The sequence below is a fragment of the Eleutherodactylus coqui genome, chromosome 5 (assembly GCF_035609145.1).
Source record: "Eleutherodactylus coqui strain aEleCoq1 chromosome 5, aEleCoq1.hap1, whole genome shotgun sequence".
Classification (NCBI taxonomy): domain Eukaryota; kingdom Metazoa; phylum Chordata; class Amphibia; order Anura; family Eleutherodactylidae; genus Eleutherodactylus; species Eleutherodactylus coqui.
The window spans coordinates 168,118,889-168,143,510 of NC_089841.1; the positions used below are offsets into that span (position 1 = coordinate 168,118,889).

Below are 24,622 nucleotides of genomic sequence, written 5' to 3' on the forward strand. Positions count from 1 at the left end.
ACCAATCAGTAATTCCTGACATTACTTTATTTGTTACTATTCTCGCTTTTTCTTGATGTTATCCCTTTTTTAGAACGTGTGAGTGTAACAGCCTGGGAGCGTCCGGCAGCCTCTGTCCCCCAGTGACACCACTGCCATGGTCTCCAGCTCGGCAGGATCTTCTCCCGGAGAGGTTCTTCATCGGCTCCTGTCTGCATACAGAGTATCATCTGCACAGACACATATAGGCCGCTTGTGCGCCGCGCCGTCACCCTGGCACCGGCTTGTGCCCCTCATTGTGCCGCTAACAAAAGGCTCCGGGCTGCTCCGGTACGCCGGCTGTCTCTGCCCAGCAGCACGTAGCCGGTGTAGGTGTAGAGCGTGTAATGTGCCCGGACCACCTTAAGCGCTGGCCCCGCCCCCTGCGCGCTGACATTGGCTGCGGCCGCTGTGAGGGATTCATCGCTGAAATGCAAAACTTGTTGCTGCTCTGTGGGCTGAGGAGACGCAGAGAGCGCGGAGCGGGCACCGGCCGGACACAGCAGGCAGCACCGGCCGGACACAGCAGGCAGCACCGGCCGGACACAGCAGGCAGCACCGGCCGGACTCAGCAGGCAGCACCGGCCGGACACAGCAGGCAGCACCGGCCGGACTCAGCAGGCAGCACCGGCCGGACTCAGCAGGCAGCACCGGGCGGCTCGAGCATGCAGGTGGCACGGATGGAAGTTGCAGCCGGCGCGGTGCGGCTGTGCTGACGAGGCGGCTCTCCGTGCAGCAGCTGACCGTCGCCCCGCAGTGCTTGTACCGGTGACCCGCAGGCCCCGTCACCCCGCACCATGTGACTCGGCTCCGGACGGGACTGGCATGACTTACTGAGCCCCGCGTGGCAGTATGTTCGCGCTGGAGCAGTTTGAGCCGCAGATGAGCAGCAGAGGCGCCGGCCAGGCAGAGAGGAGCTTCCCCCCCCAGCAGCCCGGGATGAACATGAGCTCGCACTTCAAGAACCCTGCATTCCACTCTGGGGGGTCGTCAGCCGCCGCCGCCGCCGTGGTGGACCCTAATCTAGGAGCTATGACCGAGCCTTCCATGATGGGCATGAACCTGACTCTGAACGGAGGAGAGCCCTATGGGTACCATGCCAGGGGGCACTCCGAGATCCACGCAGGTGGCATGCAGCCCGTCCATGGCTTCTTCAGCAACCAGCAGCAGCAGCAGCACCACGGCCACCCTCACCAGCATCATCCTCACTTCAGTGGCAACTTTGGTGGTCCTCCCGATGCCACAGCGTCTTGTTTGCACGGTGGTCGTCTTCTGGGTTACAACAGTAATCTTGGCAACCAACAAGCCTTTGGAGAAGGGTATGAGCAGATGGCAGAGAGCCAGGCAGGAGAAGGCTTTGGACAGCAGAGAGCAGGTAATCTACCTGAATTTCAGCACCCCAACTCCTCTGCCTCCAACCATGCCGTCCCTGCACCCTGCCTGCCCCTAGACCAGTCCCCCAACCGAGCTGCCTCCTTCCATGGGCTTCCTTCGTCCTCCTCTTCCGAGTCTCATAGTTTGGAACAAAGGAGAATCCACAACCAAGGGGGTGTCGATCCACTGGAATACAATTATCCCAGCGACGGTCCGGCAGGACACTTTGAGGTACCAGTGTTTTCTCCTTCTGATTCCGAGGGGCATTATGGTGCTGGGAGGCAGGCTGGTTCTTTTCCTGGTGCTTCTGCTTTGCCAAGACCTCCTGGGATAGTGGGCATGACTAAGGTTCACCCACAGCAACAGCACGGGGTGTTCTTTGAGAGGTTTGGAGGTGCCCGAAAAATGCCAGTGGGCATTGAGCCTGCAGTGAATGCCAGGCACCCCCTCTTGCAACAGCAGCAGCAGACAGGTTTACTTGCCAGGCAAAACTCATGCCCGCCAACAATTACCAGGCAGCAGCAAACAGAAGGCAGTACCTCAAACCCAAACCTGCCAGACAATGGACCAGTAATGCAGAACCAGCATTCGCAGTTTGAGTACCCTATTCAGAGACTGGAGAATAGAAATATGCATCCTTATTCTGAGTCAATGTTCAATATGCAGCAGGGACCTCCTCAGCAACCTCCAAATCAAAGATTGCAACACTTTGATGCCCCTTACATGAATGTTACCAAAAGGCCCAGGTTTGACTTTCCAAATAACCATGGTGTTGAGAACTGCGCTGCCTGGAATAACAACAGCATCCACAACGCCGGCATAGACAGTCACCTTTCTCCTTCCACCTATCCAGGACTCCCAGCTGACTATACTCCCCAAGTGCCAGAAAGCTTCCCCCCTGGTCCAGCATTGCAGCACCCCGGCCCGGACCACCAGTCCATTCAACAGAGACAAAACGCAGCAATGATGATTAAACAAATGGCTTCCAGAAACCAACAACAGCGAATGAGACAGGCTAATTTACAGCAATTGGGCCATCACGGGGATGTTAATCAAAGCAGCATTGTACATGGAGGTCAAGTGGGGACTATGCCACAGCCTAACTTTGATCGTGAAGGGGGAAGGATTGCTAATTTTGACCCCCAGAATCCACATGGGGGTCAGGAAAATGCTTGGTTTCCTGGACCTCCCCCACCGGGAGATATTCTACAAAGAAGGATGGGTGGGTCAAGTATCCCTGCAGATCCCGCATCCCATGATATTAATTTACAGCAGAATGGGTCTAACATGCTATTTAGGCCAGGGGTGAATAGGATGGGTCTTCAGGAGTCATTGGGGATACCTGGAGAAGGGCATGTTCAGGCCTTGCATTCTCCAAGCATGCACTCTCAGTTTGGAAACAACATTACTAACTTATCTCAAATGCAGTCACCGGGTGGAGGGGTGGGCATGAATAGTACTACCACTGACCGCAGAGGACCCCCAGATTTCACAACACCAGGTATAGGGCAGCAGCCAGGATTTCCTTTTGTTGGATCAAATAGACAGTCTACCCCGCATAATCCAACAGGTGTAAACTCATCCCCGAGCTCCTACCCACCTCAGTCAGATTTCCAAGCTAGTCAGCGCTCAACAGCTAGCAAATTAGGGGCGCTCTCCCTGGGGTCATTCAATAAAGCTAATGCAAAAGAAAATATGTTTGGACAAAGCTGCTTAGCTGCCCTTTCCACGGCCTGTCAGAATATGATTGCTAGCCTAGGTGCCCCAAACCTCAATGTAACATTTAATAAAAAAAGCCAAGCCGAGGGGAAAAGAAAGCTCAGCCAAACAGAGAATGAACTAAATAACAACAGTGGGAATGGCACTAGTTCTGAATACTTCCCTGGGGGCTCTTCTCAAGCCAGTCAGGGGCCTGGTGCTTCCAGCAACAACAGCAAAGCTGCAGGGCAAAATGGGACATCTCAACCAACGCAGGGTGAAACAAGCCTTTCCCCAAACTACAATATTGAAGTGACTCCTGGCAATGATGGCAAACCAGTTACTGGTGGTGGACGTGGGAGGGGTAGGAGAAAAAGAGACAGTGGACATGTGAGCCCAGGTAATTATTTTGATAAATACTCTGCAGACAGTGGGGGCGCTGTGGTCAGCCCAGGACAACAGGGCCAGCCTGCAAATACAGTAGAGCCTGGTGGGACTCCTCATGACAAGCCTCTGACTTCTCCATCTTGGGCTAAAGGTGGTGAGCTACTACTAAGTGATCAACCTGACCTCATGTCATCTTTGGACAGTGGAATTCAAAGTGTGACTAAATCAGATGGTAGCTCACCTCATGTTGACTTCTCTGAAGATGTCAACACTACATATGGCAATGAAGATGAAGTTTCTTCTAGTTCAGATAACAACATATCTAAACCAAGTAACTGTCCTTTAGTAACAGGGTCTCCAAAAATTCAGCGGAACGAGCATGGACTTCTTAATGGACAAAAACCAATGGGTCTAAATATGCTAAATAACACTACCTCTCTCCCGGACAGTTATGGGTTGAGCAGTACTGGGGCTGGCCACCCTGGCACTCCAGGGATGGAACAGGTCCGCACTCCAACTAGCACATCAACACAGGATGAGATCCACCCTCTAGAGATACTGCAAGCACAGATACAACTTCAGAGACAGCAGTTCAGCATTTCTGAAGACCAGCCCTTGGGGATGAAGAGTAAAAAAACTGACTGTACTGCTCAAAATGTGGACAGTGAATTGAACAGTTGTTGCTCTGACAATGTCAAAAATTCTATGAGTACTATAGACCTTGACTCTCTCATGGCAGAGCATAATTCTACTTGGTACATGCCTAATGAGAAATCATTGATGGAAGGAGAAGAAGACGACAAATCTATCACACCTTGGGATAAATCAAAGAGCCAACAAACCAACAAAGAAGGTATATACATTTAATTATACACTTTGCTACAGATCTATCTTTTTACAGTCTTGTCATGTTAGCCATGTATTTATGCTTAAACTAAAACCTGTCATCCCTGCCAAACAAGCTCCGTGAATTCATTTCCCAGTGACCAGCAAATAAATTACAGCCAATTATTCCTCTAATTTCATACTCCCCGTAAAGTGTGTGCAAGCATTGCTTACTGTACATAGTTCATTAAACACCCTCATCTAGCAATCACATTTACAGTCAGGCTGAAAACCTAAAGAGGGCAGAATGAAGCCACCACCAGGTTGCTGCACATCTCCAAAAAAATCAGCCCATTTGGATGGTAAATGACAGAATGTGAGGCCGGATTCATCCCACGACCCACATTTCATAGCAGACAAAAGAGGAACTCTTCTTTCCTATTACACTCCTGATAAAATGCTATCAGTTAATTAATAGGAGCTGCCCGCAGGGCCAGGACAGAGGGTAATCAATGTTTACAGTTCAATTTAGTGATATATAGCCCTTCACCCCATTACTGTGCACTGTTTAGCATGTTTCTCTATTTGCACTCCTACAACTCTGCATTGTTTGAGGTTATTTGGGGGCCAATGTTCCATTTTTGCTAGTCACCTAAGATGCTATATGATTTATCTCTCTGTTAAGAACATGTGCAGAAGTCTATGTAAATTGTACAGTTTTTAATTGTGTGTGTGTTGATCTATAGGGCATATCTATATATGTGCGCACACAGGCAATCTGATGTTTTCTGGATTCTATGGGATGTGTTATTGAATATTTTATTCATGTTGAATAGCTTTGTTATCCTAAAATAATCCTTCAAGGTTTCAGACAAAACAAAAAAAAAAAATCTGTAATGTATTTATTTCTTGCATCAATCTATTTTGTATGTTCTTGAAATGGAATCTAATATAACTTTATTTTCACAAATTTCCCAGTTTATTGTCTTTGCTTTTTTTTTCCTATTTGCAGTGTGAATTGTAGGTAGTGTATTCATTGCCAATGTTGCGAGTGGACTGGTGACTGGTCATTGTAGATTGATTCACTGTTACAGACGCAAGGTGAAAGAAAAGCATTGCATTTAATCCAATCTCTTTAAATAGGCAACACTTCATTCAATATTGTTATACTATGGGAATCCCAGTTTGCTTTCTAAATAGCTGATTTCTATTACTGATGGGCTGCAGTCTAGCATTTACTGAAGAACACCATTAGAGGATCAAAAGACTTAAGATATTAGGGAATAGGTTAAGGGGAAGTAAAAAGAGAGTTTGGCTGGTTTAAAGTGCATCATTTAATAGCCATGGTTTTGGTTGGCTTTACAGCTTTAGGTTTTGAAGCATGAATAGAAGCCCCCGCTGGTTGCCTCTTTGTCCCTGTTTAATGCTCAGCTCAGGAGGGCCACTGTTTGAGGAATGAATCTTTAGCATGCATAGCACAGCAGACATTGGAGCACATCAGCATTCCCCATGCTTTGCTCCCGCAACTACCTAAATTGGTGAGCTTGGGGGCCCTTCATCTTTATTTTTCAGTGGGGCTTCCTATGGCAATGCCCCCACTTCAATCATTTTCCTTTTTTTTAAAAAATTATTTAGTATGTCATTTAATTTCACTACCCAAATTGAAAGCAACATAAATCAATCAATGGCATCAGAAATGGATAATACTAATTAGATTTTATTAAATGGAATCAGGGTTTAAAATTGAATTATTTCATAGGAGAAAGAAATAAAACACCAGGGTGATATTTATTAAGGTATACATGTTTGTTTTAATTGTGTGTATTCTTTGTATAGAAGAGGCCACTATTTGTATCCATCCATACTGAGTGATTGAGGTAATGGTTACACATGTTATTGGAGAAACAGTCATGATTACAAATATTTAGTATCATATAGTAAATATTGAATGATAATATTACCAAGTGGCTTGAAATGAAATATTATTTCCCCCTGCTGCTTTTCATCTATTAATTTGAGGTAAATACATATAAATATTTAATCAGCCCTATTCCGGGCGCTGGAAACGGTCACAGAAAGTGAGACATAATTAATAGAGAGACACAAAAGAGCGCAGTGTTTTCTGGGATGCTACGTTTGATACAATCCACCTCATGCCTGTTCCTCAGGTTAGTCCCTACTTTGTCTATACAAATTGTTAAACTCGCTCAGTGGCCAACAATCGCTCCCTGTTCTTTCTCAAAGCCATTTTCTGTTTATTATGAATGGCCACAAGCATTTAACCTTGTGCCATAACCTTTGCACTTCAGTGGCGTTTTTTAATTTCACACAAAATAATTCAGGGGATACAAATATGAGGTCTGTAAATATAGCCAGAGATATCCTTCATGCGGGTGTAATATATGTGTATGTATCGAGATCGATTTCTAGTCATTTATTGATCATTATTATGGTGAATATGGATGTAGCCATAACTAGTTCTGCTCTTTCTTGCTCTTCTGACATACATTGGTTACTACCTACATGGAGGAAATCTTGATTCTGCTTCACAAAGAAATGGTTTGTGTGTTGTCCTGGGGTCGGGGAATGGTTCCAGCAGTGTGGGGGTTAAATCCATTATGTTTTTGTTTTTTTTTCCCTTAAAATTCCTAAGGTCTCTGCAAATGCCTTCATTTGACATTTGCTCTGCAGGAACATGTAACTTAAAACCACACAGGTGTTACTCGAGCTGGATGGAAATGGATACAAGTTACACTGGATGTTTATTATCACGTGGATTTTGCCTATTTAGTTTCAACTATTTTCCTCTTGTGTGTGAATTTACCTAAATTGGCCCAAAATCTAAACTCACAGAACCCAGCAGTACGTTTGACATATGTTCTGCTTTTCTACATTTTCTGTAAGCGGCCCTAAGTTTTCCCAACATTCATGTGGATTTCAGTCAGTTCTGGGGGATGCGCTGTATCTTTTTATTGGCAGGAATGTATGCAGAACAATATGTAGAAATAGATTTTATGTCACAGATTAGGAGGCTCTTCTTTTATTACCCAGATAATAAGCGGTTTTGTAGCTCTTTTAAATGTAAAATAGTCATCTATGAAGGATTTGTATGCAATAGACTTGATGTCTTTTAATAAATGATCCAGATGAGCTGATTGCAATGATAAAGAGCAGGCACAGATAATTCTCCCAGTGAACATTTCAAAGAGCTCAGCGCTGATCTTTTTATGTCATACTGTATGGTGCATGCTAAACTTTTTTCCATAATTAGCCATCTTACCCCATGGGCAATTAAAATATGTCTAAATTTCAATAGCGGCAGGGCATACTCTGTGACAAATTATAGTCATTAGCAAAAATGCTGTTAAATGTAATTTAAATTGCCTTTTATTTATTGACTTTCAAGACTGAAGTAGCTGAATATTTTTACATATTGTTTCCTGTGAATAGTTAGAAATGGAAAGAAAATTACACCTATGATTTTAGGATTCTGGGCAGAATTTTAAATATATATATATATTTTTTTTCCTAAAATTTATTTTTTATTTGCTATTCTATCAATTGGATGAGTTATAGGGAAAAATATATATTTACATAATTTTTTTTTTCTTTTATGTTTTTTTTTTTGTGTTGACGAAAGAAATATGAACTACTCTCGACGTGCTCCATACGTGTCGTGTGTTTTTGAAAATCCTGTGACATGTAATAATATAAGGCCTTGCGTGTCAAACTTCCAAACTGTGATATCTTACACAGCATCTTGATAGGCAGATGATATTTTTGATGTTATCATTAAAAATTGAAGAAGCTCCAAAATTGGCGCTTGTAAATAAATACTTATCCTTTGCCGTACTAGGCAGCTGGGAGTGTCACCCCCCTCCGCTTTGATCTGTCAAGCAGTAGCTGGATTATATCACTATAACAATATAATATATCAGAGGGTATGTAATACATAATAAGTACATGTATGTGTCTGTCCTGCTATCTGTCTTGTTATACTTTTTTTTTTTTAGAAGCAGGTAACATCGCGTACTTTTTTGGCACATGCCATAATAAATATTTATCTGACACTAGTTATAAGATATTTTATCACTTTTAAATACATTTTACGTATTTACATTTTAAGATCTATGTGGTGAGATGTGAGATAGATCACAGAGATACAGTACGGCGTTATAAAATATGATCTAGTACATTGCGGCATATAGAAAATCTGGAATATATTTGCTACGTTTATAATTGTGCGTTTTTAGCTTGACGTGAGTCTGCTAATTCCTATTTTGGTGAGAAATGTAATAATATTACCAATTCTATATACATAACACTACACAGGCAAACATCAAGTAATAGATAAAATGACAGATCCTGAGAGGTAGGTACATGAGTTCCAGTAATTGTCAGAAGAATATACCTTCTCCTCTTCACTCAGTTCTCCACCCACTTATACGTCAGTAAAAGCAGAGGTCAAAATTCAATATTCTGATCCTTTGCTTGCTGTATAATGAGCTGTCAAGGATTAGCTGAGAGCAGTCGAAAAAATGCTCCGTTTTATGAGAGCATTTTGAAGACATCAACTTCTTAAAATGCAATTGTAATGCCATAATGTCATAGTAAAAAAAATCCAACAAAACAAATAATCTGGTGAAAAAAAAAAGTTTGAGAAGAAATTAGTATGTAACCTGAACAAGACATAGTTTTGAGTAAGACAAGAAGACACTTTTTTGTCTGCAGTTTCATAGCATGGATCCCTATGAGCAAGATGTTCCATCTGTTCGTCTATTCGTATCATATTAGTTTTACTTTTTTTTTAGACTGTTTCCACAATTTTTAAAAAATAGCTCAAATTCATTTAAAAGGCTTAGGCACACGTACCGAATAGTATATTACTAAATCTTGATATTAGATTAGTATGGGTGTATAATAATAATTTACCCAGTTATATGTACACTATGTATCTTTTCTATTTTTTTCTCTATTTTTTCAATAGTCTACATGTTTTTTAAATGTTTTAGCCCAATATATTATACAGTTGCATTATTATTTTTAGTATTATATATATATATATTATATATCCACCTGTATTTACTGCATGGAACAAATGTGTCTTATTAGTAGAAACAACAGTGAATTGATGAAAAACATGTATTAGGTATAGTGTAGATGACGGAGGGAATAATAAAAACATCTCAAACGTTAAAGTAAGAGAAGAACCATTGTGTTTAACTCTCCCTTATATTTAAGTAATATGAGTATAGTGTCAAACCCTTGTGCGTAAGTATATAACCCACATCTGCCTCTTTTACTGCTTTTATGAAGCTACAATAAGTTATAACGACGGGCGAGGGATGGCAGGAAGGGGATATGACCTTCGTTATATGTATCATCCATTTCCAAGTCTTTCTATAATCTATATTGTTTTCCATTGGTATGGGAATGCTTATAATGCACAATAAGGTAACCATTATCCACTCTATTTCAGTCAATATTGTAAATAGCCTTGGTGAGTGTTTGTATGAAGAAGTAATTAGTCCACAATGTCATATTACATTCTGACAAAACCTCGAGATGTCAGTTTATAGGCAGTCGTTCTACAGTCCACATACAATTCACCTACTGCAATACTTTATAGCTTGTGCGCTAAAGGAAAATATCACGCACGATTTATCGACTCTTGAGGACTCAAATATGGTTTTAATAAACAGAAATAGTTCTTAATTTCTCCTAACACTATGTATAGAGATCGCAGAGGGCTAATACTATATGTAGGCTTATTTTGCTAATTCATGTGCACTTTCTTTGTGTAATGATATATACACAAAAGTAAATTGTGCCCTAACTTCGGACACTCAGACCTGTTTCCATATTGTATAAGTGTTCATATAGATTGTATTGCTATATTTCATGTAGGTACTCATGATGATGATGGTTAAAAAAAAAAGTAGTTGTTTATTCCTTTTAGCGTAATGAGTTAAAAAGCACAGCTTGGGGGGGAGGTGGCTATGGTGTCTGAATGACCCTAACCCTACCTCGTAGGGGTTCTTTTCTGCCATTATTGATTTTCTTACATTCATTGTAATGTCTCCTATTCAATGACAAGTTTCACACGTATCATTTTTAAGAATCTATTGGTAGACTTATTGTGACAGGTCCCATATATATTGTGAATAACACGTTTTCATCCATGATACATAATAATTAAGAATCCCCCGATCATTTTATGGAATGCTCTTCAGGAAGAGATACTTCTCCATTCTGGCAGGCGGCCTAGTGACTCCCTTCTACATAATGCAGCAGGCAACAGTTGAGTGCTTGTGTATGGCGGCGTCACACCCAACGGCACGGTTTCCAATAAGGTGGAACAGTGCCATTCTTTTGATAGCATAATTTGGAAGGCCATTGGTTTCTCACCCAAAAAAAGCGAAAAAGGTTATTTCTTGCTTCTGATTATTGTATCAATAGCAAAGTTCTCCATTGATATAAACAGTGGATGACGACTTGAAATTAAAAATAGATTGAGACATATCATCATACATTTGGACTTTGCAGTTGAGTAAAGCAGTGAAGAAACCATGCCAACACCGTCTTGATTGTAAATAGTTACACAAGTCTGTTGTTACACTATGCTACACTTGGATATATCATGACAAATATATGAACTCATAGAAATAGTTTCGCTAAGTTATCCAAGGACTTATTCTCTTGTTTAAGTATCAGTTTGGTGCTCAGCACCTCATGGCGATGTCTATTGAATCTCGATCTCCGTGTAAAGGCAGCACCATTAAAAGAACAAAAAACTGTCACATGCCTCAATGCAATTGCTGAAACGGTGTCCACGATGCAAGGGAGGAGTAAGGGTTACATTTCTTCCATACATGTGACAAACCATAATGTATCTTAAACCATAGCTAATACATAGTGCGTACTAAGTACTCCTTTACCATTGTAAAAAGCTAACGCCAGCATTGAAATAGGTTCGCTAAGATTCCTTCAGGACTCCAGATATAAGGGGTTACAGTTGTCTGTGTTGCTGCTGTTCTAGGTTCAGAGTAGATCTGCAGACTATATCAATATATTTTCATGGAAGGATGCATACGCCAGGGCAATCATTTTCTCACCAAGAGGTTACTTGACAAAGTATTTCTGTAAAAAACAAAGGGAAACCATGAGATACGAATCGAATCCAACTAGTAAAACTTACTTGAGTTCTCTTGATGGTATTTTAAGAAATGATCCAGAATTAATGAAGCAATGCACTTCTGTAGCATGCTGTTCCTACTACTTCTTTTACTGTTCATATTTGCTACAGTGAACTGGTTAGTTAATGCAGGAACCAGGGAAATTTTTCTATTTCTTCCTCATGGTCCAGTGAGTATGGAGCGCGCTTTAAATGCAGGAACTGAAGTAGCAGGGCTGAATTAATTGATTAACTCTTAGAAGCTGCCGCAGGGTGTATTTACACCGTGCAGAATGGTGTAGCAGAGAGCCCCAACACTCCGCAGGAAAAGTGCTGCTACCGGTTTACCGTAATTTTATAACCGCCATGCCTTTTGCCATAGTACAGTTGGATTTTCTGCTGCACCATTCTGCACCCTCATTGAGTCAATTAAGAGATCTCCTTTTAGTTTCCCTGCAATGTTATGTCATTCCACATATAATATAGCGTGATTTGTAAAAATCCATATTCAGACTGCCTCAAAGAAACACATAACCCCATTAAAAAGTTAGCAGATTTCAATACTCTCTCACCTGCTCCTGTTGCTTTATAGAGGAGTTACAGTGTCCTCATCCCTAATGTGCTAATTGATCTTGCTTCTTTATGGTTACAATTGGATTTTTTTGTATCTCATTTTAGTAGGCGGGGTGTGGGGGGGGGGGATTTTTTTTCATCAGTGCATTATTTAACACTAGTGTATTCTTCAGTTGTTTTCAGTTATTCATTTTTAGTTAGGTTTTTATGTGTAGTTGTAATGCCTCCCATTAATAGGCTCACATGTGTGATTCTATAGAATATCAGTTAAAATATACACAACATACACGAACAAGGGTGTCTTTGTTCTATAAGATAAATTATTACAAGTGATATCATAGTTTTGATATTTATGTCTATTGAGCTTTAGGACTTCTAGTGTTTCTCCAGGATTACCGTCTACATTATTCTGCCATCTGTAGCATCTGCAAAGTTTCTGTGAAAGTTTGCTGAAATAAAAATCTTAATATAAACTTTAATTTGTGCAAATAAATATTCCCAATATGTAGAGAAAGTGTAGAAATATTAGTTAATTAACTCTCGCTAACAGTAGAAATTATTGACACATTTTCAGCTCACACCTCGCTAGATGGGATTTATCACTCTTATGTATTACCTATAGATTGGTGTTTGGGTAAATAGGTAGAAAAAAAATGACACATTTTCAGTGTTGAATGTGGATGAGGTGTGAGATAATGTGACAAAGCTGCAGTTCTGAGAGCTTCATAGAAATAGTAAAGCATGAGGGCTAAAATATAATGCATTGTAGGTAATAAAGCAGGGGATTGGACCAGATGACCCTGGAGGTCCCTTCCAACGCTACGATCCTTAATAAGTACAGTATGTATCTCAGTCTTATGATCTGCAGCTCAAATCAGCCATGATCAGCGATTTTGTATGAAGATCTGTGGTTTATCTACAGGTATTTTGCACATAGAAATGTGTTTTTTTCATCAGTAGTGATTCATCCTGTTATTTATTTTCTTTTAAGTAGCTAAAAAATAGCTATTTTTTCATTATGAGAATGCAAATAGTATAAAATCATTGATACCTTTTTGATGGAAGTATGAAAGATCTTGCACTTTGTTGGGTCCTAATCCATGACTATTTTTTAGTAGAGCAAAGCTACATGGGTAGTTTTATGGCTGTTTCAGAGATATTCCTTATTCACATTTTGGGACATAACAAGTGATAATTGCTAACATAAGAATACGTAAAGAGGAGCCATCACATTCCTTACTAGTGGAAGAGGTTGCATACCATCACAACTGTGTCCCCGCTGTTTCTTCTGCAATTTTATTGTAGTTTACCAACCACCTCCCTAATTGTGTTACTTTTGGGTCCCCATACTAACCCATGTCAAGCCGGTGGTCTCAATTGCTCAATATGTCTGATTGACCCAAGGCAGTGGAGACAGCCCACATGACAATTGACTAATTTCAGCCTTTAAAGGTATTGGGAGCCATTGTGTACGGAGGATGGGGGACTAAAACAATCAAAGGGGATGGTAATGATAGGTGTGTAGACAGATGCTCTTTAGAGGGGTCTACAAACCCCTATGCAGCACTTTTTCTTCCGTTTTTTTTTTGTTTGTTTTTTTTTAGCCAGATCTGCGTCTCCAACACAAGCAGCTCAAACTGTTTCGTTGTTCACCGTTCAGAGACTGGTGGCACCATTGTTCCAGGCCCCTGTGTCTGTTGGAACGTTTTCCAAGCGCTTGGCTGAAAGACATTTGGTCTCACGGACCCCATTACATGTACTGCCTTTGATACCCACCATCACCTCCGTTTGCAGTGGTATGAATGAAGAAAGTGGACTCCTGTGGAGTGGAACCAGATTGTCTTTAGCAACGAATCCAGGTTTAGTTTGGGCACTGATGACAGCCGTGCTTGTGTCTGGAGACCTAGGGTTCAGCGCCTTAATCATGCTCCTAATGCTGGAGTGATGGTCTGTGAGGCCATCCACTACAGCAATTGGACACCCCTAGTAGAGCTACGAGGGACAATGACAGCTCAGCGATATGTTCAGGACATATGTTCCTCTTATGGTAGGACTACCAAGAGGCATGTTCCAGCAGCACAAGGTCACCTTTTACATGGGACGATTCTCGTTTGAATGAGCGACTGACCACCACTAGTTCTTGGCGCTTGTGCAGAATGTTTAGACAGGTAGATCATCGCTGAGAATTGTTCACTTCACATTCACTTCTCGCTCAGTGCCTCACCTTCCTATGTTACACACTGAGCCGGGAGCGTTTAGACGTAACAAGAAGTGAGCGTACCAGCAATGCTTTTTATGCAAGCTGAAACTAAGCAACAAACATAAAGTGGACAAAAAGTGCACAATGGGTTGTGTTAGATGTACCAATTATTGTGCACTTTTGTTTGTTTGAGCAACAATGATTACATGGAAATGGGCCTTAAGCCAAACCTCCTAACAACTCAATTTTAAACCCAAACTCCCAACTCCTTCATATATGACGCAGGTTTTTTAAGTGATAAATTTACTGTATTAAAATGGGGAGCAGAAAGGGAGCAAAGCAGTGAATCATACCCAGAAACTGCTGATAAATATGAAGGTTTATCTATACCTGTAGTACTTTTTCACATGTAGATATATGTCTTCCGTGATCCTATTGCTGTTTTCTTGTATTTTAGAGGTTAGGAAGCAGTTTCCTCTATATAGGAGCAGCTAACCTCCAATCATGATCTCGGAGAGAAAAGCCCCATTTGTGCTCCCCAGTTCTTTCAATTCACTAAACTTCAGTTCATCAGTTCTCCAGACAACCTGACATATCTCTCTACTCAGATTAGAATTAATAATTGGTAATTTATTACTTTGTATACCGGAGATGCTGAATCCTCACACTCCATGCACTCAGCACTGCAGATATATAAAATAATTCAAGTAATAATGCTTATGCCAATTTTATACTATAAACTGGTTGCTGAATAAAAATACCATATTTTATGGACTATTAAGACACACTTTTAGCAGGAAAAAATTCTTACTGAGAAGTGTGTGCATATTATGATCTGACGTCAGGAGGGTTTTGCAGTGCCAGGTGCTCTTGACCACTTCCTTAGTGATTGACCAGAATGCTAATAAAGGTCCTGCCGAATCACTTTGAGAACTGTGCAGCTGCACACCTCTCTCCTTCCCAACACTGATCTATGTGATCAGTGCAGGTTAGAAGAGGAAGCATTTTTTTGAGGGGACCTCTATGAGAGATACTGAATTTCCATCATGTTGGGCCTGACTTTAGCAGCACGGAATGGGAAGCAGTGAAGATGAAAGGTCCGAGTCTGAAGGACCTTTCCAGTATATCATGATCATGTGACCAGTGAGAGGACATGATCATGTGACCAGTGAGAGGAGTCAGACTCAGGCAGAAGTACTATGTAGTGGTATTTCAGGACTTGAAAAAATTATGGGCTTAAGGCCGCCTGCACACTACTGGGTCGGATTCTGGATGTGGGACCCCGCAGCGCAATCTGACACTCTGCCCGGCTGGTGACTGCGCGTTCCTGTTAGTTGTCTACTGTATGGTCCGGACGGCTCCCTGTCAGACATGTGCAGTACAGATTTTCCTGTGCCTTCGCTAGACGATGATGAGAAATCCACAAAATGTCCACAATGTTAATTGCGGATGGGCCGCGGGTTGGATGGCTTCCATTGACTTCAATTAAAATAATCCATGCAGACACCACACTAAAATTGAGAATGCTGTGAGTTTTTCCTCTGCGAGTGGAAAATTGCAATTGCTTTGCACTCGTGTGCAGGAAAAAGCGCTTTTCCATAGCATTCCTCGGAAGGTATTTGCTGCAGAACTCGGATGTAGATGCCCGCTGCGGATTCTGCAATGCAAATCCGGTCGTGTGTAGCCGACCTAAAGTGGTACAAAATACAGAAAAACTGTATACTCACATACTCTAGCGGTATCCCATCCACTGCTGGAGCCCTGGTGTCTGTCGCTTGGAACCTAGAAGAAAGTGGCAGGTGATCACAGGCCATTCGTTGTGCATGTGACCATTCAGCCAATCACAGGCTTTAGCAGTGATTTTTCCCTGGCCACTAAAGTCTGTAACTGGCTGACCAGTTACGTGCACAATGTATGGCATGTGACTGCCCGCTGGCTTCTACGAGGTTCCAAGTGGCAGGGACAGGGGCTCCACTGCTGAACATACAGTTTTCCTTCATTTTGCACCATTTTAAGCCTCTCTCTGCAGCGCCGGAAGAAAGAACATGTGACCGGCTTCATTGCTGGTCATGTGTTCTTTCTTCAGCGCTGCGGGGAGTCATACAGCCGTCTTCTTCCTGCAGTAAGGGCTCAGTCACACGGGCGCATCGGCGCCCGTGTGACTAAGCCCTAAACCTGTTAGGTATGCTTTATAATCTGAAAAACACCGTATATAAGCAAAAACATAAACAGGGTTATTTTATTTGTTTATCACACCTTAACCCCTTCAGGACCAGATATTTTTATAAGTGGGGAGAAATTTTTTAAAAATGCAATTATGCCATTTTGTGGTTGGGGTATGTTTTACAGCGTTTACAATGCAGCAGAAATTACAAATGAATTTTGTTCTATATTTTGGTACGCTTACAATGATACCAAATTTAAATAATTTTTTAAAAATGTTTTTCTATTCTTAAATGTAAAATAAAATCGCTTTCCATCATCATATTCTGAGACCCACAACTTTTTCACTTTTTTGTGGTATTGGGCTGTGTGAGGGTTCATTTTATGTGGGGCTGAGCTGTAGTACCATTTTGGGAAACCTGTGTCTTTTTGATCATTTTTTTTAATTCAAATTTTTTTGGGAGTCAGGAATAAGAATCAAGTCTCAATTCTAGCATCCTGTCATTTTTTCAATGCTTTCACCGTGCAGAATAAATATTGTAATATGTCAATAGTTTGGACTTTTACATACATGACAATACCAAATATGTGGAGTCTTTTTATGGGAAAAAGTTTTTTTTAAAAACTTTTAATATATATATTTTTTCTGTTAAAACCATTTTCAATCTTTTATTCAGTCACCACAGGGGACTTGAACTTGCAATCATTTGCTTGATTGTACTATGTACTGCAATATTTCTGTACTGCAGTATATGGCATTTTTAATGCCTATGAAGCCCTGCCACCATTTTTTTTCAAGTTTTCACCCATCTACTGCCTGATTACCTGCTAACCAGCTAGGAGGTTATATTCATGGATCATGCTTTGGACTAACGTAGGCTTTGAGGTAGCACAACACCTATGTATTGAGAGCAGTCATAATATCAGCATATCTAGAAGGCATACAGTATGCTGTCTGTCAGTAATATAGGAAATCAAACCTTTATTCTGTAAGACAAGTAAGCAACCAATTTTCTTATATATTTGCACGAATCAGTAATCAAAGGTTACAGAGGGCAGAAAATTCTGAAGATTATACTCGCCCCTCGGTGACTGTGCCAAATACATCTTATTATTAAATCAACCCATTAATCTGGAACCCAGTACAAGGTTGTTTGCGGAAACTCAATGGCGGTTCTTTTATGAATTAGCTCCATTGATTGACATCAGTTTGTAAGAAACGACATCACTGATCGCGAGCGCCTACAGTGCCGTCTCTGTCACACGGAAAGTACTCCTTTTTTTCCCCTTTCTGAATTCAGTCAATGTTCATATCTATGGAAAAAACAACTTCTTTACATTTTGGCATGCACATGACAGTGACAACATATTATTCTGTCTGGTCACACTGAATGATGTCTGGTGTCTAGCTTGTGCCTTATTTATGGGTGTTATTGCTTAAATTAGGTCTTAATACCTAAGGACCCTTTTACACTGGATGGTAATAGTTGGGATTCTTGCTGGATTCGCGGGAATCTGAACGATAATCTTCAGTGTAAATGCCTGAAGACAATCGATATGTTTCTTGCTCGGATTGCGAAGCATAAAAATCAAATGACGATTGGCCTGTGTAAGCAGACAGTTGTCCGTCAATGAAGAACGGCCTGTGTACTGTGAATGGAGGTGGGTGGGTGATAGTGATCTCCGGCCCGCTCCAGGCTCTGACGTGTGCAAATAGTTGTCCCATGTAAAAGGATTCTAATCGTATTCCTAAACGTAGGTAATGGCTGTTTTTTTGGGCTATATGCAGTCATTTCTGGTTATCCGTTTCACTTGGAAACATTTAATCAAAACTACATATCGAAATTGTGTAAAAATTTAGTGCGGTGCTTTTCTTCTTGTCCATCTGATCACGAGTTGTGTGTGACTGTCTGCTTGCTAGAAATACACCATCTAACAACCACAGTCTTGTCAAGTGCCACATTCGTAGAAATCAGTCAACCTATGATTACTTAGGTCAAGGCCAATTACCATTGAACTTAGGGCAGTTAAGGAGCAACCAAGAGCACACCTTTCTTTATTCTTCCTGGCACAGTAACAATATTTTGAATACTTAAAGGGGTTGTCCGAGTTGTAGAATTACTGTAAATCCAGTTCCCCATGCTCTAACATAACAAATAAGTATATGCTCGCCTCTCTCCGCTCCCGCTGTGTCCCGCGGCGATGCTCCTGGTCTCCCCTATAAAGTCACGTGTACGGGCTTCTCCAGCCCATTTACGGGGTGACACAGGCACTGCCGCCAATAACCCAAGCTCAGCGATCAATCTTTGAGCTCTGTTATTGGCTGCAGTGGCCTGTGACACTCCGTTAACCCGGACGGGCCTACAGTCTGTAAACGGGCACAGAGGATCAGACACCAGCGCAGAACTTAGCAGGAGTGGGAAGAGGTGAGTATATGCTTATTGGGAGCTGATTTTACAGTAATTCTAGAACTCGGAAAACCCCTATTTAATTGACATCTTCCTAAAAAGAAATAGTGTTTATTAAATTGTATGACTCTGGCTTCATACTTATAATATAGTTTGAGTACAATTATTTTGGGGTGCAGCCGGAGTGGTTCAGCGTTTGTTTACATAGACTTCACTGTATGGATGGGATACTTGCATAAATCCGTATGGATGGCTGCCACTTTTCTGGATGAGAACATGCAAACAAACAACGTTCCTATTCTTCCCAAGATCAGCAAATTTTACAGAGTTGAAGATTTATTATATACCAAAGTTATTGAAGCCATGCTGCTAAGACATTATCTGTGCAGTCAGAAATGTGATGGAACATTATTATTTTTTCTACTCATTTGCTCAGTCTATAGAATCATGCAGTTTTGCATAGAAGGAGTTCTATAGTATAGCTAAACCCAGGAACCATTAAATAATGAACTTCGACAACTAAGAAACATTAAATTGCGCACCAAGGAGACTGTGATGTTACGAGGTGTTTGATCTCTCAGCTTCATTGCATGTGTGTAGTTGGATTGAAGGAAAAGTCCGGCATGGATATAACTCATCTCCTGCTGCAAATCCTCCTCCGCACATACCCATTTGTGGATTAAAAAAAAATGATGTAAAAGTTTTTTTTCTTGAGAAACCATAATTCCGTGTTGATGACTGGCAGCCATTTTCTTCCTATGATATTGACATCAATGGAAGGGCAGGTAACGTGTATCAGTGTGTTACCAGTACTTGTGCCATATATACTGCTGGAAGATTGTGGCTGTATTTACAGGGGCAAGTGCAATATAGGTCCGAGAAAATCAGACCTGCATCGCACTTACTTAACCTGAAATTTCCGTGCTTCTGCAATGCGATTCCACACTAAAACACACAAAACTAAAAATCACATGTTGCTCCAGTAGTTGAAAGGGAAAAACAGCATTGTTTTTTCATGAAAATCGCAGGACATGCGAATGCGATGTGATTTTTTTTTTCACGCACGCACCCACAGGAAATAGTGGGTGGTTCTTGCAGTGGAATCGCCCAAGAATAGGAATGCAGTGATTTTTCAATTGTGCGCCTTCAGTGCAAGCAAACAATGGCTCATGTAAATGAACCCATTGAAAATAGTGGATTATTTCAAAAAGCAAATTTCAAAATCACACAGAAACCACATGTTATTATCACCCGTGGAAATAAGCCTAAAGGGATTTTCCAGTATAAAGTATAGTCGCAGATCGGCAGGGTCCACCACATGGATGTGAAGGGGCTCGTGTTCGCTGGAAGACTCAAAACCCCGTCCGTAGTGCAGCAGCCAGTATGGGACTGCAGCTCTCTGCCACTGAAGTGAATGGGAGGGAATTGTAACGGAGCTGCTGCAATACAGACATCATTTTGTGTTGGTCTTATTATATAGTACCTACTAAAAGATGACTTTCTCCGAAACCCATAGTAGCCTCTGGTCGTAATGCTTGAACAAAATGCAGGCTGCCATTAGCAGGACCTGCAGAGACTGCTGCCTGAGTTCCCTGACTAACTCTACATATGGAATCTGCCAGTTCTATACTTGCTTGATTTCTACGCAGCATCATTAAGTCTGAACGGTGCAGCGAACCTACCTGCTTTTATGTGAGAATATTTTTCTGACTCACATTCTGAGTAGTTAAGACTCCTAATACTAATAATGTATCCTAACACCAGATTAGGCGTTCTTGTAAGTATACTTCTATGTTTTTGACCAGTTTAGTAACTTTTATCCCATTTGGAGTGACTGCTGTTTCTTTCTATCTGTGCAGAACTGGTATTTCCTGTTCTTGGTTTGTGTAACATGGAGAATAAACATTGAGATAAACCTGCCAATTGATTAGCATAACAATGAAAGGATGTTTTTCCTAGAATCGGATAGCGATCCGTGTTCACGCCACCCAAATTATTAATAACACATTTTCAGAATTTTTTTTTTGTTTTTTACTAATACATTCCTACAGAATCAATGGTTGGAGGTCCATGCAGCAGACGATCGTAAGCCATGATCCTGATGTTTTCCAACCCTGTTCACTCGATGAATGTACAAATGTAGCACAGCTCAGTTTCTCATTTATTTGGGTTTGCGTTATTTGTAGGCTTATCTACAGTCTCTACGTAAAACCTTAGATAAAGGGTTATATGACAAGTGACAAACTCCGCAGCATCTTTTTTCTGACAGTCGTAGTTTCCTTTATGGTTTGGAATGATGATCTAGTAGATTCCATTTACCCGGACAACACCTACATAATGGATGTTAAGGCGGTGATACACAACAGATGGATGCAGGTTGATGGTTGGACAACCGTTGAATGAATGATCATCTGGTGAACAGTTGTGTCGCTGATGCAGCAATATACGTTTTCGGCCTTATTGGCCGTTCTAGCCCTTTGAACTGGCCGTACATGTTCAATGACATTGGGCGAGGTACCAAAGGTTTTTCCGGAAATGTTCTTTCAAGGCTGGGTTGTTTATAGACAAAAGATCTTTTGTAAGAACAAAACATCTTCCATCTGACTTTGAACCAAATCTTGAGATGTAGCTGACTTCTTTCCAGACAAAGACGGACTGTCATCGATTGGCTAAGACTGTCGCTCATTGTTAAATTTCACCTAGTGATTGATCATTTTTTTGTTCGAATCATCCATTTTCATCAACTTTAGTCTTTTGCGTATGAACACTTTTACCTGGTCTTGCAGAGTATGTTGATTTTCAGATACTTAGAAAGTTTTTTCTCCTGACTTATCCATAAAATATGCATGCTCGGTTACAGCAAGTGTACATGAATTTCAATGGTGGTGAGAATACACTGTTGCTAATAGTGACAGCTAAGTTGACCAACACTGTATTCTTTTAATGTAGTATATTTAGACTACTATACCTTATTAAACTGTAATGCAAAGAGTTGCTTGTTAAAGGGGTTATTCAGTTGCAAATTATTAATGGCCGATCACCTGGATAGGTCATCAATAGTAGATGGGTCCATCTCCTAGAATCACAACAGATCAGTTGTTAAGCCAAGTTGTTGTGTTCTTGCATGGAGCTGATTTTTGCAGGAAGCAGACAGCTCCATTCTCTCTGCAGTGGCCAAGCTTGGTATTGTAGGCCAAGTTTCCATTCATTTCAATGGGAACTTAGCCTGCAATACCAAGCCTGGTATCAGACAGGTGCAGGTGAATCTGCCTTGCCATACAACTGTTTAGTTGTGGACTGGGAAACCCCCTTTTTCATGCTTAACCCCTTTAAGTGGGCTGCAGGGTCCCCAAGCCATTATATGAACAAGTAGTCCCAGTGTGTGGCTGCTGATGCTGAACTGGGCCAAGGCATGGTACCTAAATACAATACATTAAAACTACAGTTTGGCACACAAAAAACAAGCCCTCTTATGGCCATGTCGACAGAAAAATAAAAAGTTATGGTTTTTGAAAGTGGAGATGAAAATCCCCCAAAATTGTTGCATCCTTATGGCCAAAATAAGCCATGTCCTTATGGGGTTAAATATCCAGTTTCACCTCAGACGTGCGCACTGGTAAGCACCTGTTACATGAAAGAAATACACTGACCTTTAGGCAATATAATAGAACATGCCAGGCTTCCTTTTTTCACAGAGGTTCATAAACATACCTGATCAAATTGGTGACAGATTGCTTACAGATTGACAGATCTTCCCATCCTATTTCCACCAGATCAGTGACGTCATATGTCTGGCACCTGCTGGCAGTGGCTCGCTTGAACAGACGTCTTAATGTTGTCCTAGACTTTTAGTTTCCAAAATGGATTTTTCTAAAAATAAATGTGTCCTTTCCGTTCTTTGTAGCAATATTTTAAGAGAGGGGACATTTATATATAAAACTCATTTATTTTGTTATATTTGTTGTAAATAGCTGCCATTGGCTTTGAGTTAGTGGCTTGCATGCCATCATCTAGTTCACTGAGAACGGTAATTTTATTTTCTAAGCAGTATGGACATAATCATCTATACTATTTAAAGCAAACCTCCAGGCCTGGCACCAAAGAGGTGGGGATGTATCACCTGGTGCTCTCATTAATTCCTGTATAGCCACACATCCGCCAGTTGCTGGGGCCCTGCTGATTCAGTAGAATCACATTTCCTCTTAATAAGGAAGATGGAACAATACCTCTGCAGCGCCACCTATTGGAAGGTAGCATTCCTGTAAGCCAATGTTAGACTCTTTATACAAGCCTTTATAACAATGGCTGGGAATTGAAAACCAAAAGCCAGAAAACCATACACAGACAGCTGTTTCGGAGTGTTTTCCCCTCATCATTGTGCAGTAGGTTCTGGCGTGGCTAGTGGGAGGCCTATGACGTGGGTCGGGAACAGTATCATCTTTCCTTAAGGAGAGCACCTAGAAGGCCTTATAAGTGTCCTCACACACCTTCTAGGTGCTCTCCTTAAGGAGAGATGATATCCTTCCTGACCATCGCTGCTTCTTAAGCACAGTGTATACTGACCAATTAGAATGCAGTATATACTGGCTGATTACCAATGTATATGTAGTGTGTATCAGGTAAGCTAAGAAATGGCACAACCATCTTGGATCACCAGAGTTTGGCCTAGGAACTGGCAAATCAGCAGCTGTACAGGAGTAAAAAAAAAGGCACCAACCCTCCCTGTCTCTGGCACAGTGAATAACATTTTTCAATACAGTGTCTGGCCGCCTTTGGCCTCAATGACTGCAGTAACCCTACCAGGCATGCTTTCCGACAAATTCCAATAGATATGCAAAGGGATTTGCCTTCATTTCTTGATGAGAGCTTCAGATAGTGATGTGGGGGATGATGAGGGTGCATGGATACAGCATGGATACAGCATTCTAGTTCGTTCCAAAGATGCTCAATGGGATTGAGATCCAGACATTGGGCTGGCCAATGAAGTTTTGCAGATGTTCTTCTCTTCAAACCAAGCCTCCACACTGTGTGCTGTATGACATGATGCTCAGTTATGTTGGTAGAGATATGGAGCTGTACCAAAGTATTGCCACAGGGGAGGTAATGCCAAATTGTCCAGAATGTCTTTGCAAAAATTGGCATTGAGGGTGGGCTTCACTATAACGGCCCTAGTCCTTCTCAGCAGAAACACTGCCACACCACTCTGATAGTCTCTATACTTGAATTTTCCCTGTGTAAAGGCCCCTTTACACGCAACGTTTATCTCTCAAAATTCGTCCAAGCAGCCAAAAAGGAGCGATAAGCGTTACATGTAAACGCGGGCATCCTCCTATTTTCGTTTGAATGATGGATTTTACTTCACATAAAATCCATCGTTTAGCCGCTAAAAGACTGAGAAAATACGTTCCATTCGAATGCATTTCGCTCATCTTTCAAAAGACTGCAAAATGTTCTCCACACAGCTAGTGTAAACGTGCCACGGGGAGAACAAAGGAATGTGTAGGCAGCTGTTTGCACAGCTGGGCCTTTGTTTAAACACATGCTGGGCTTTGCAAACAACTACTGGAGGTCCTTTTACATGCAAATGAAGATGATCAAGTTAATGGCCATTAAAGCCATTAATACTTTATGCAAAAACATCGCTAAATCTTTCCATTTTTCAGCCGTTTGAAAGATTATCTTTGGGTGTAAAAGGACCTTAATACTCTCCTTTATTTTATACCTCATGCTCACATATTTGATTTGCATATCCCCTTCTCCTGACCGCTCAGGAGTGGTGGGTGTCAACATAGTGTATCTACC

At 41.3% G+C, this 24,622-nt stretch overlaps 1 protein-coding gene across 2 annotated transcripts in view; it reads left to right on the forward strand.

Moving 5' to 3' along the window:
* Positions 1-481: 481 nt before the first annotated feature.
* The window catches only part of MN1 (MN1 proto-oncogene, transcriptional regulator), a 54,259-nt gene continuing 30,118 nt past the window's right edge, over positions 482-24,622 (forward strand). For both annotated transcript variants that reach the window (XR_010792842.1, XM_066603689.1), the window contains exon 1: positions 482-4,330. Coding sequence is in view for 1 of the 2 variants with exons in the window: in XM_066603689.1 (XP_066459786.1) it covers positions 871-4,330 (3,460 nt within the window). In the remaining variant the exon portion in view is untranslated. The remainder of the gene's footprint in view (positions 4,331-24,622) is intronic.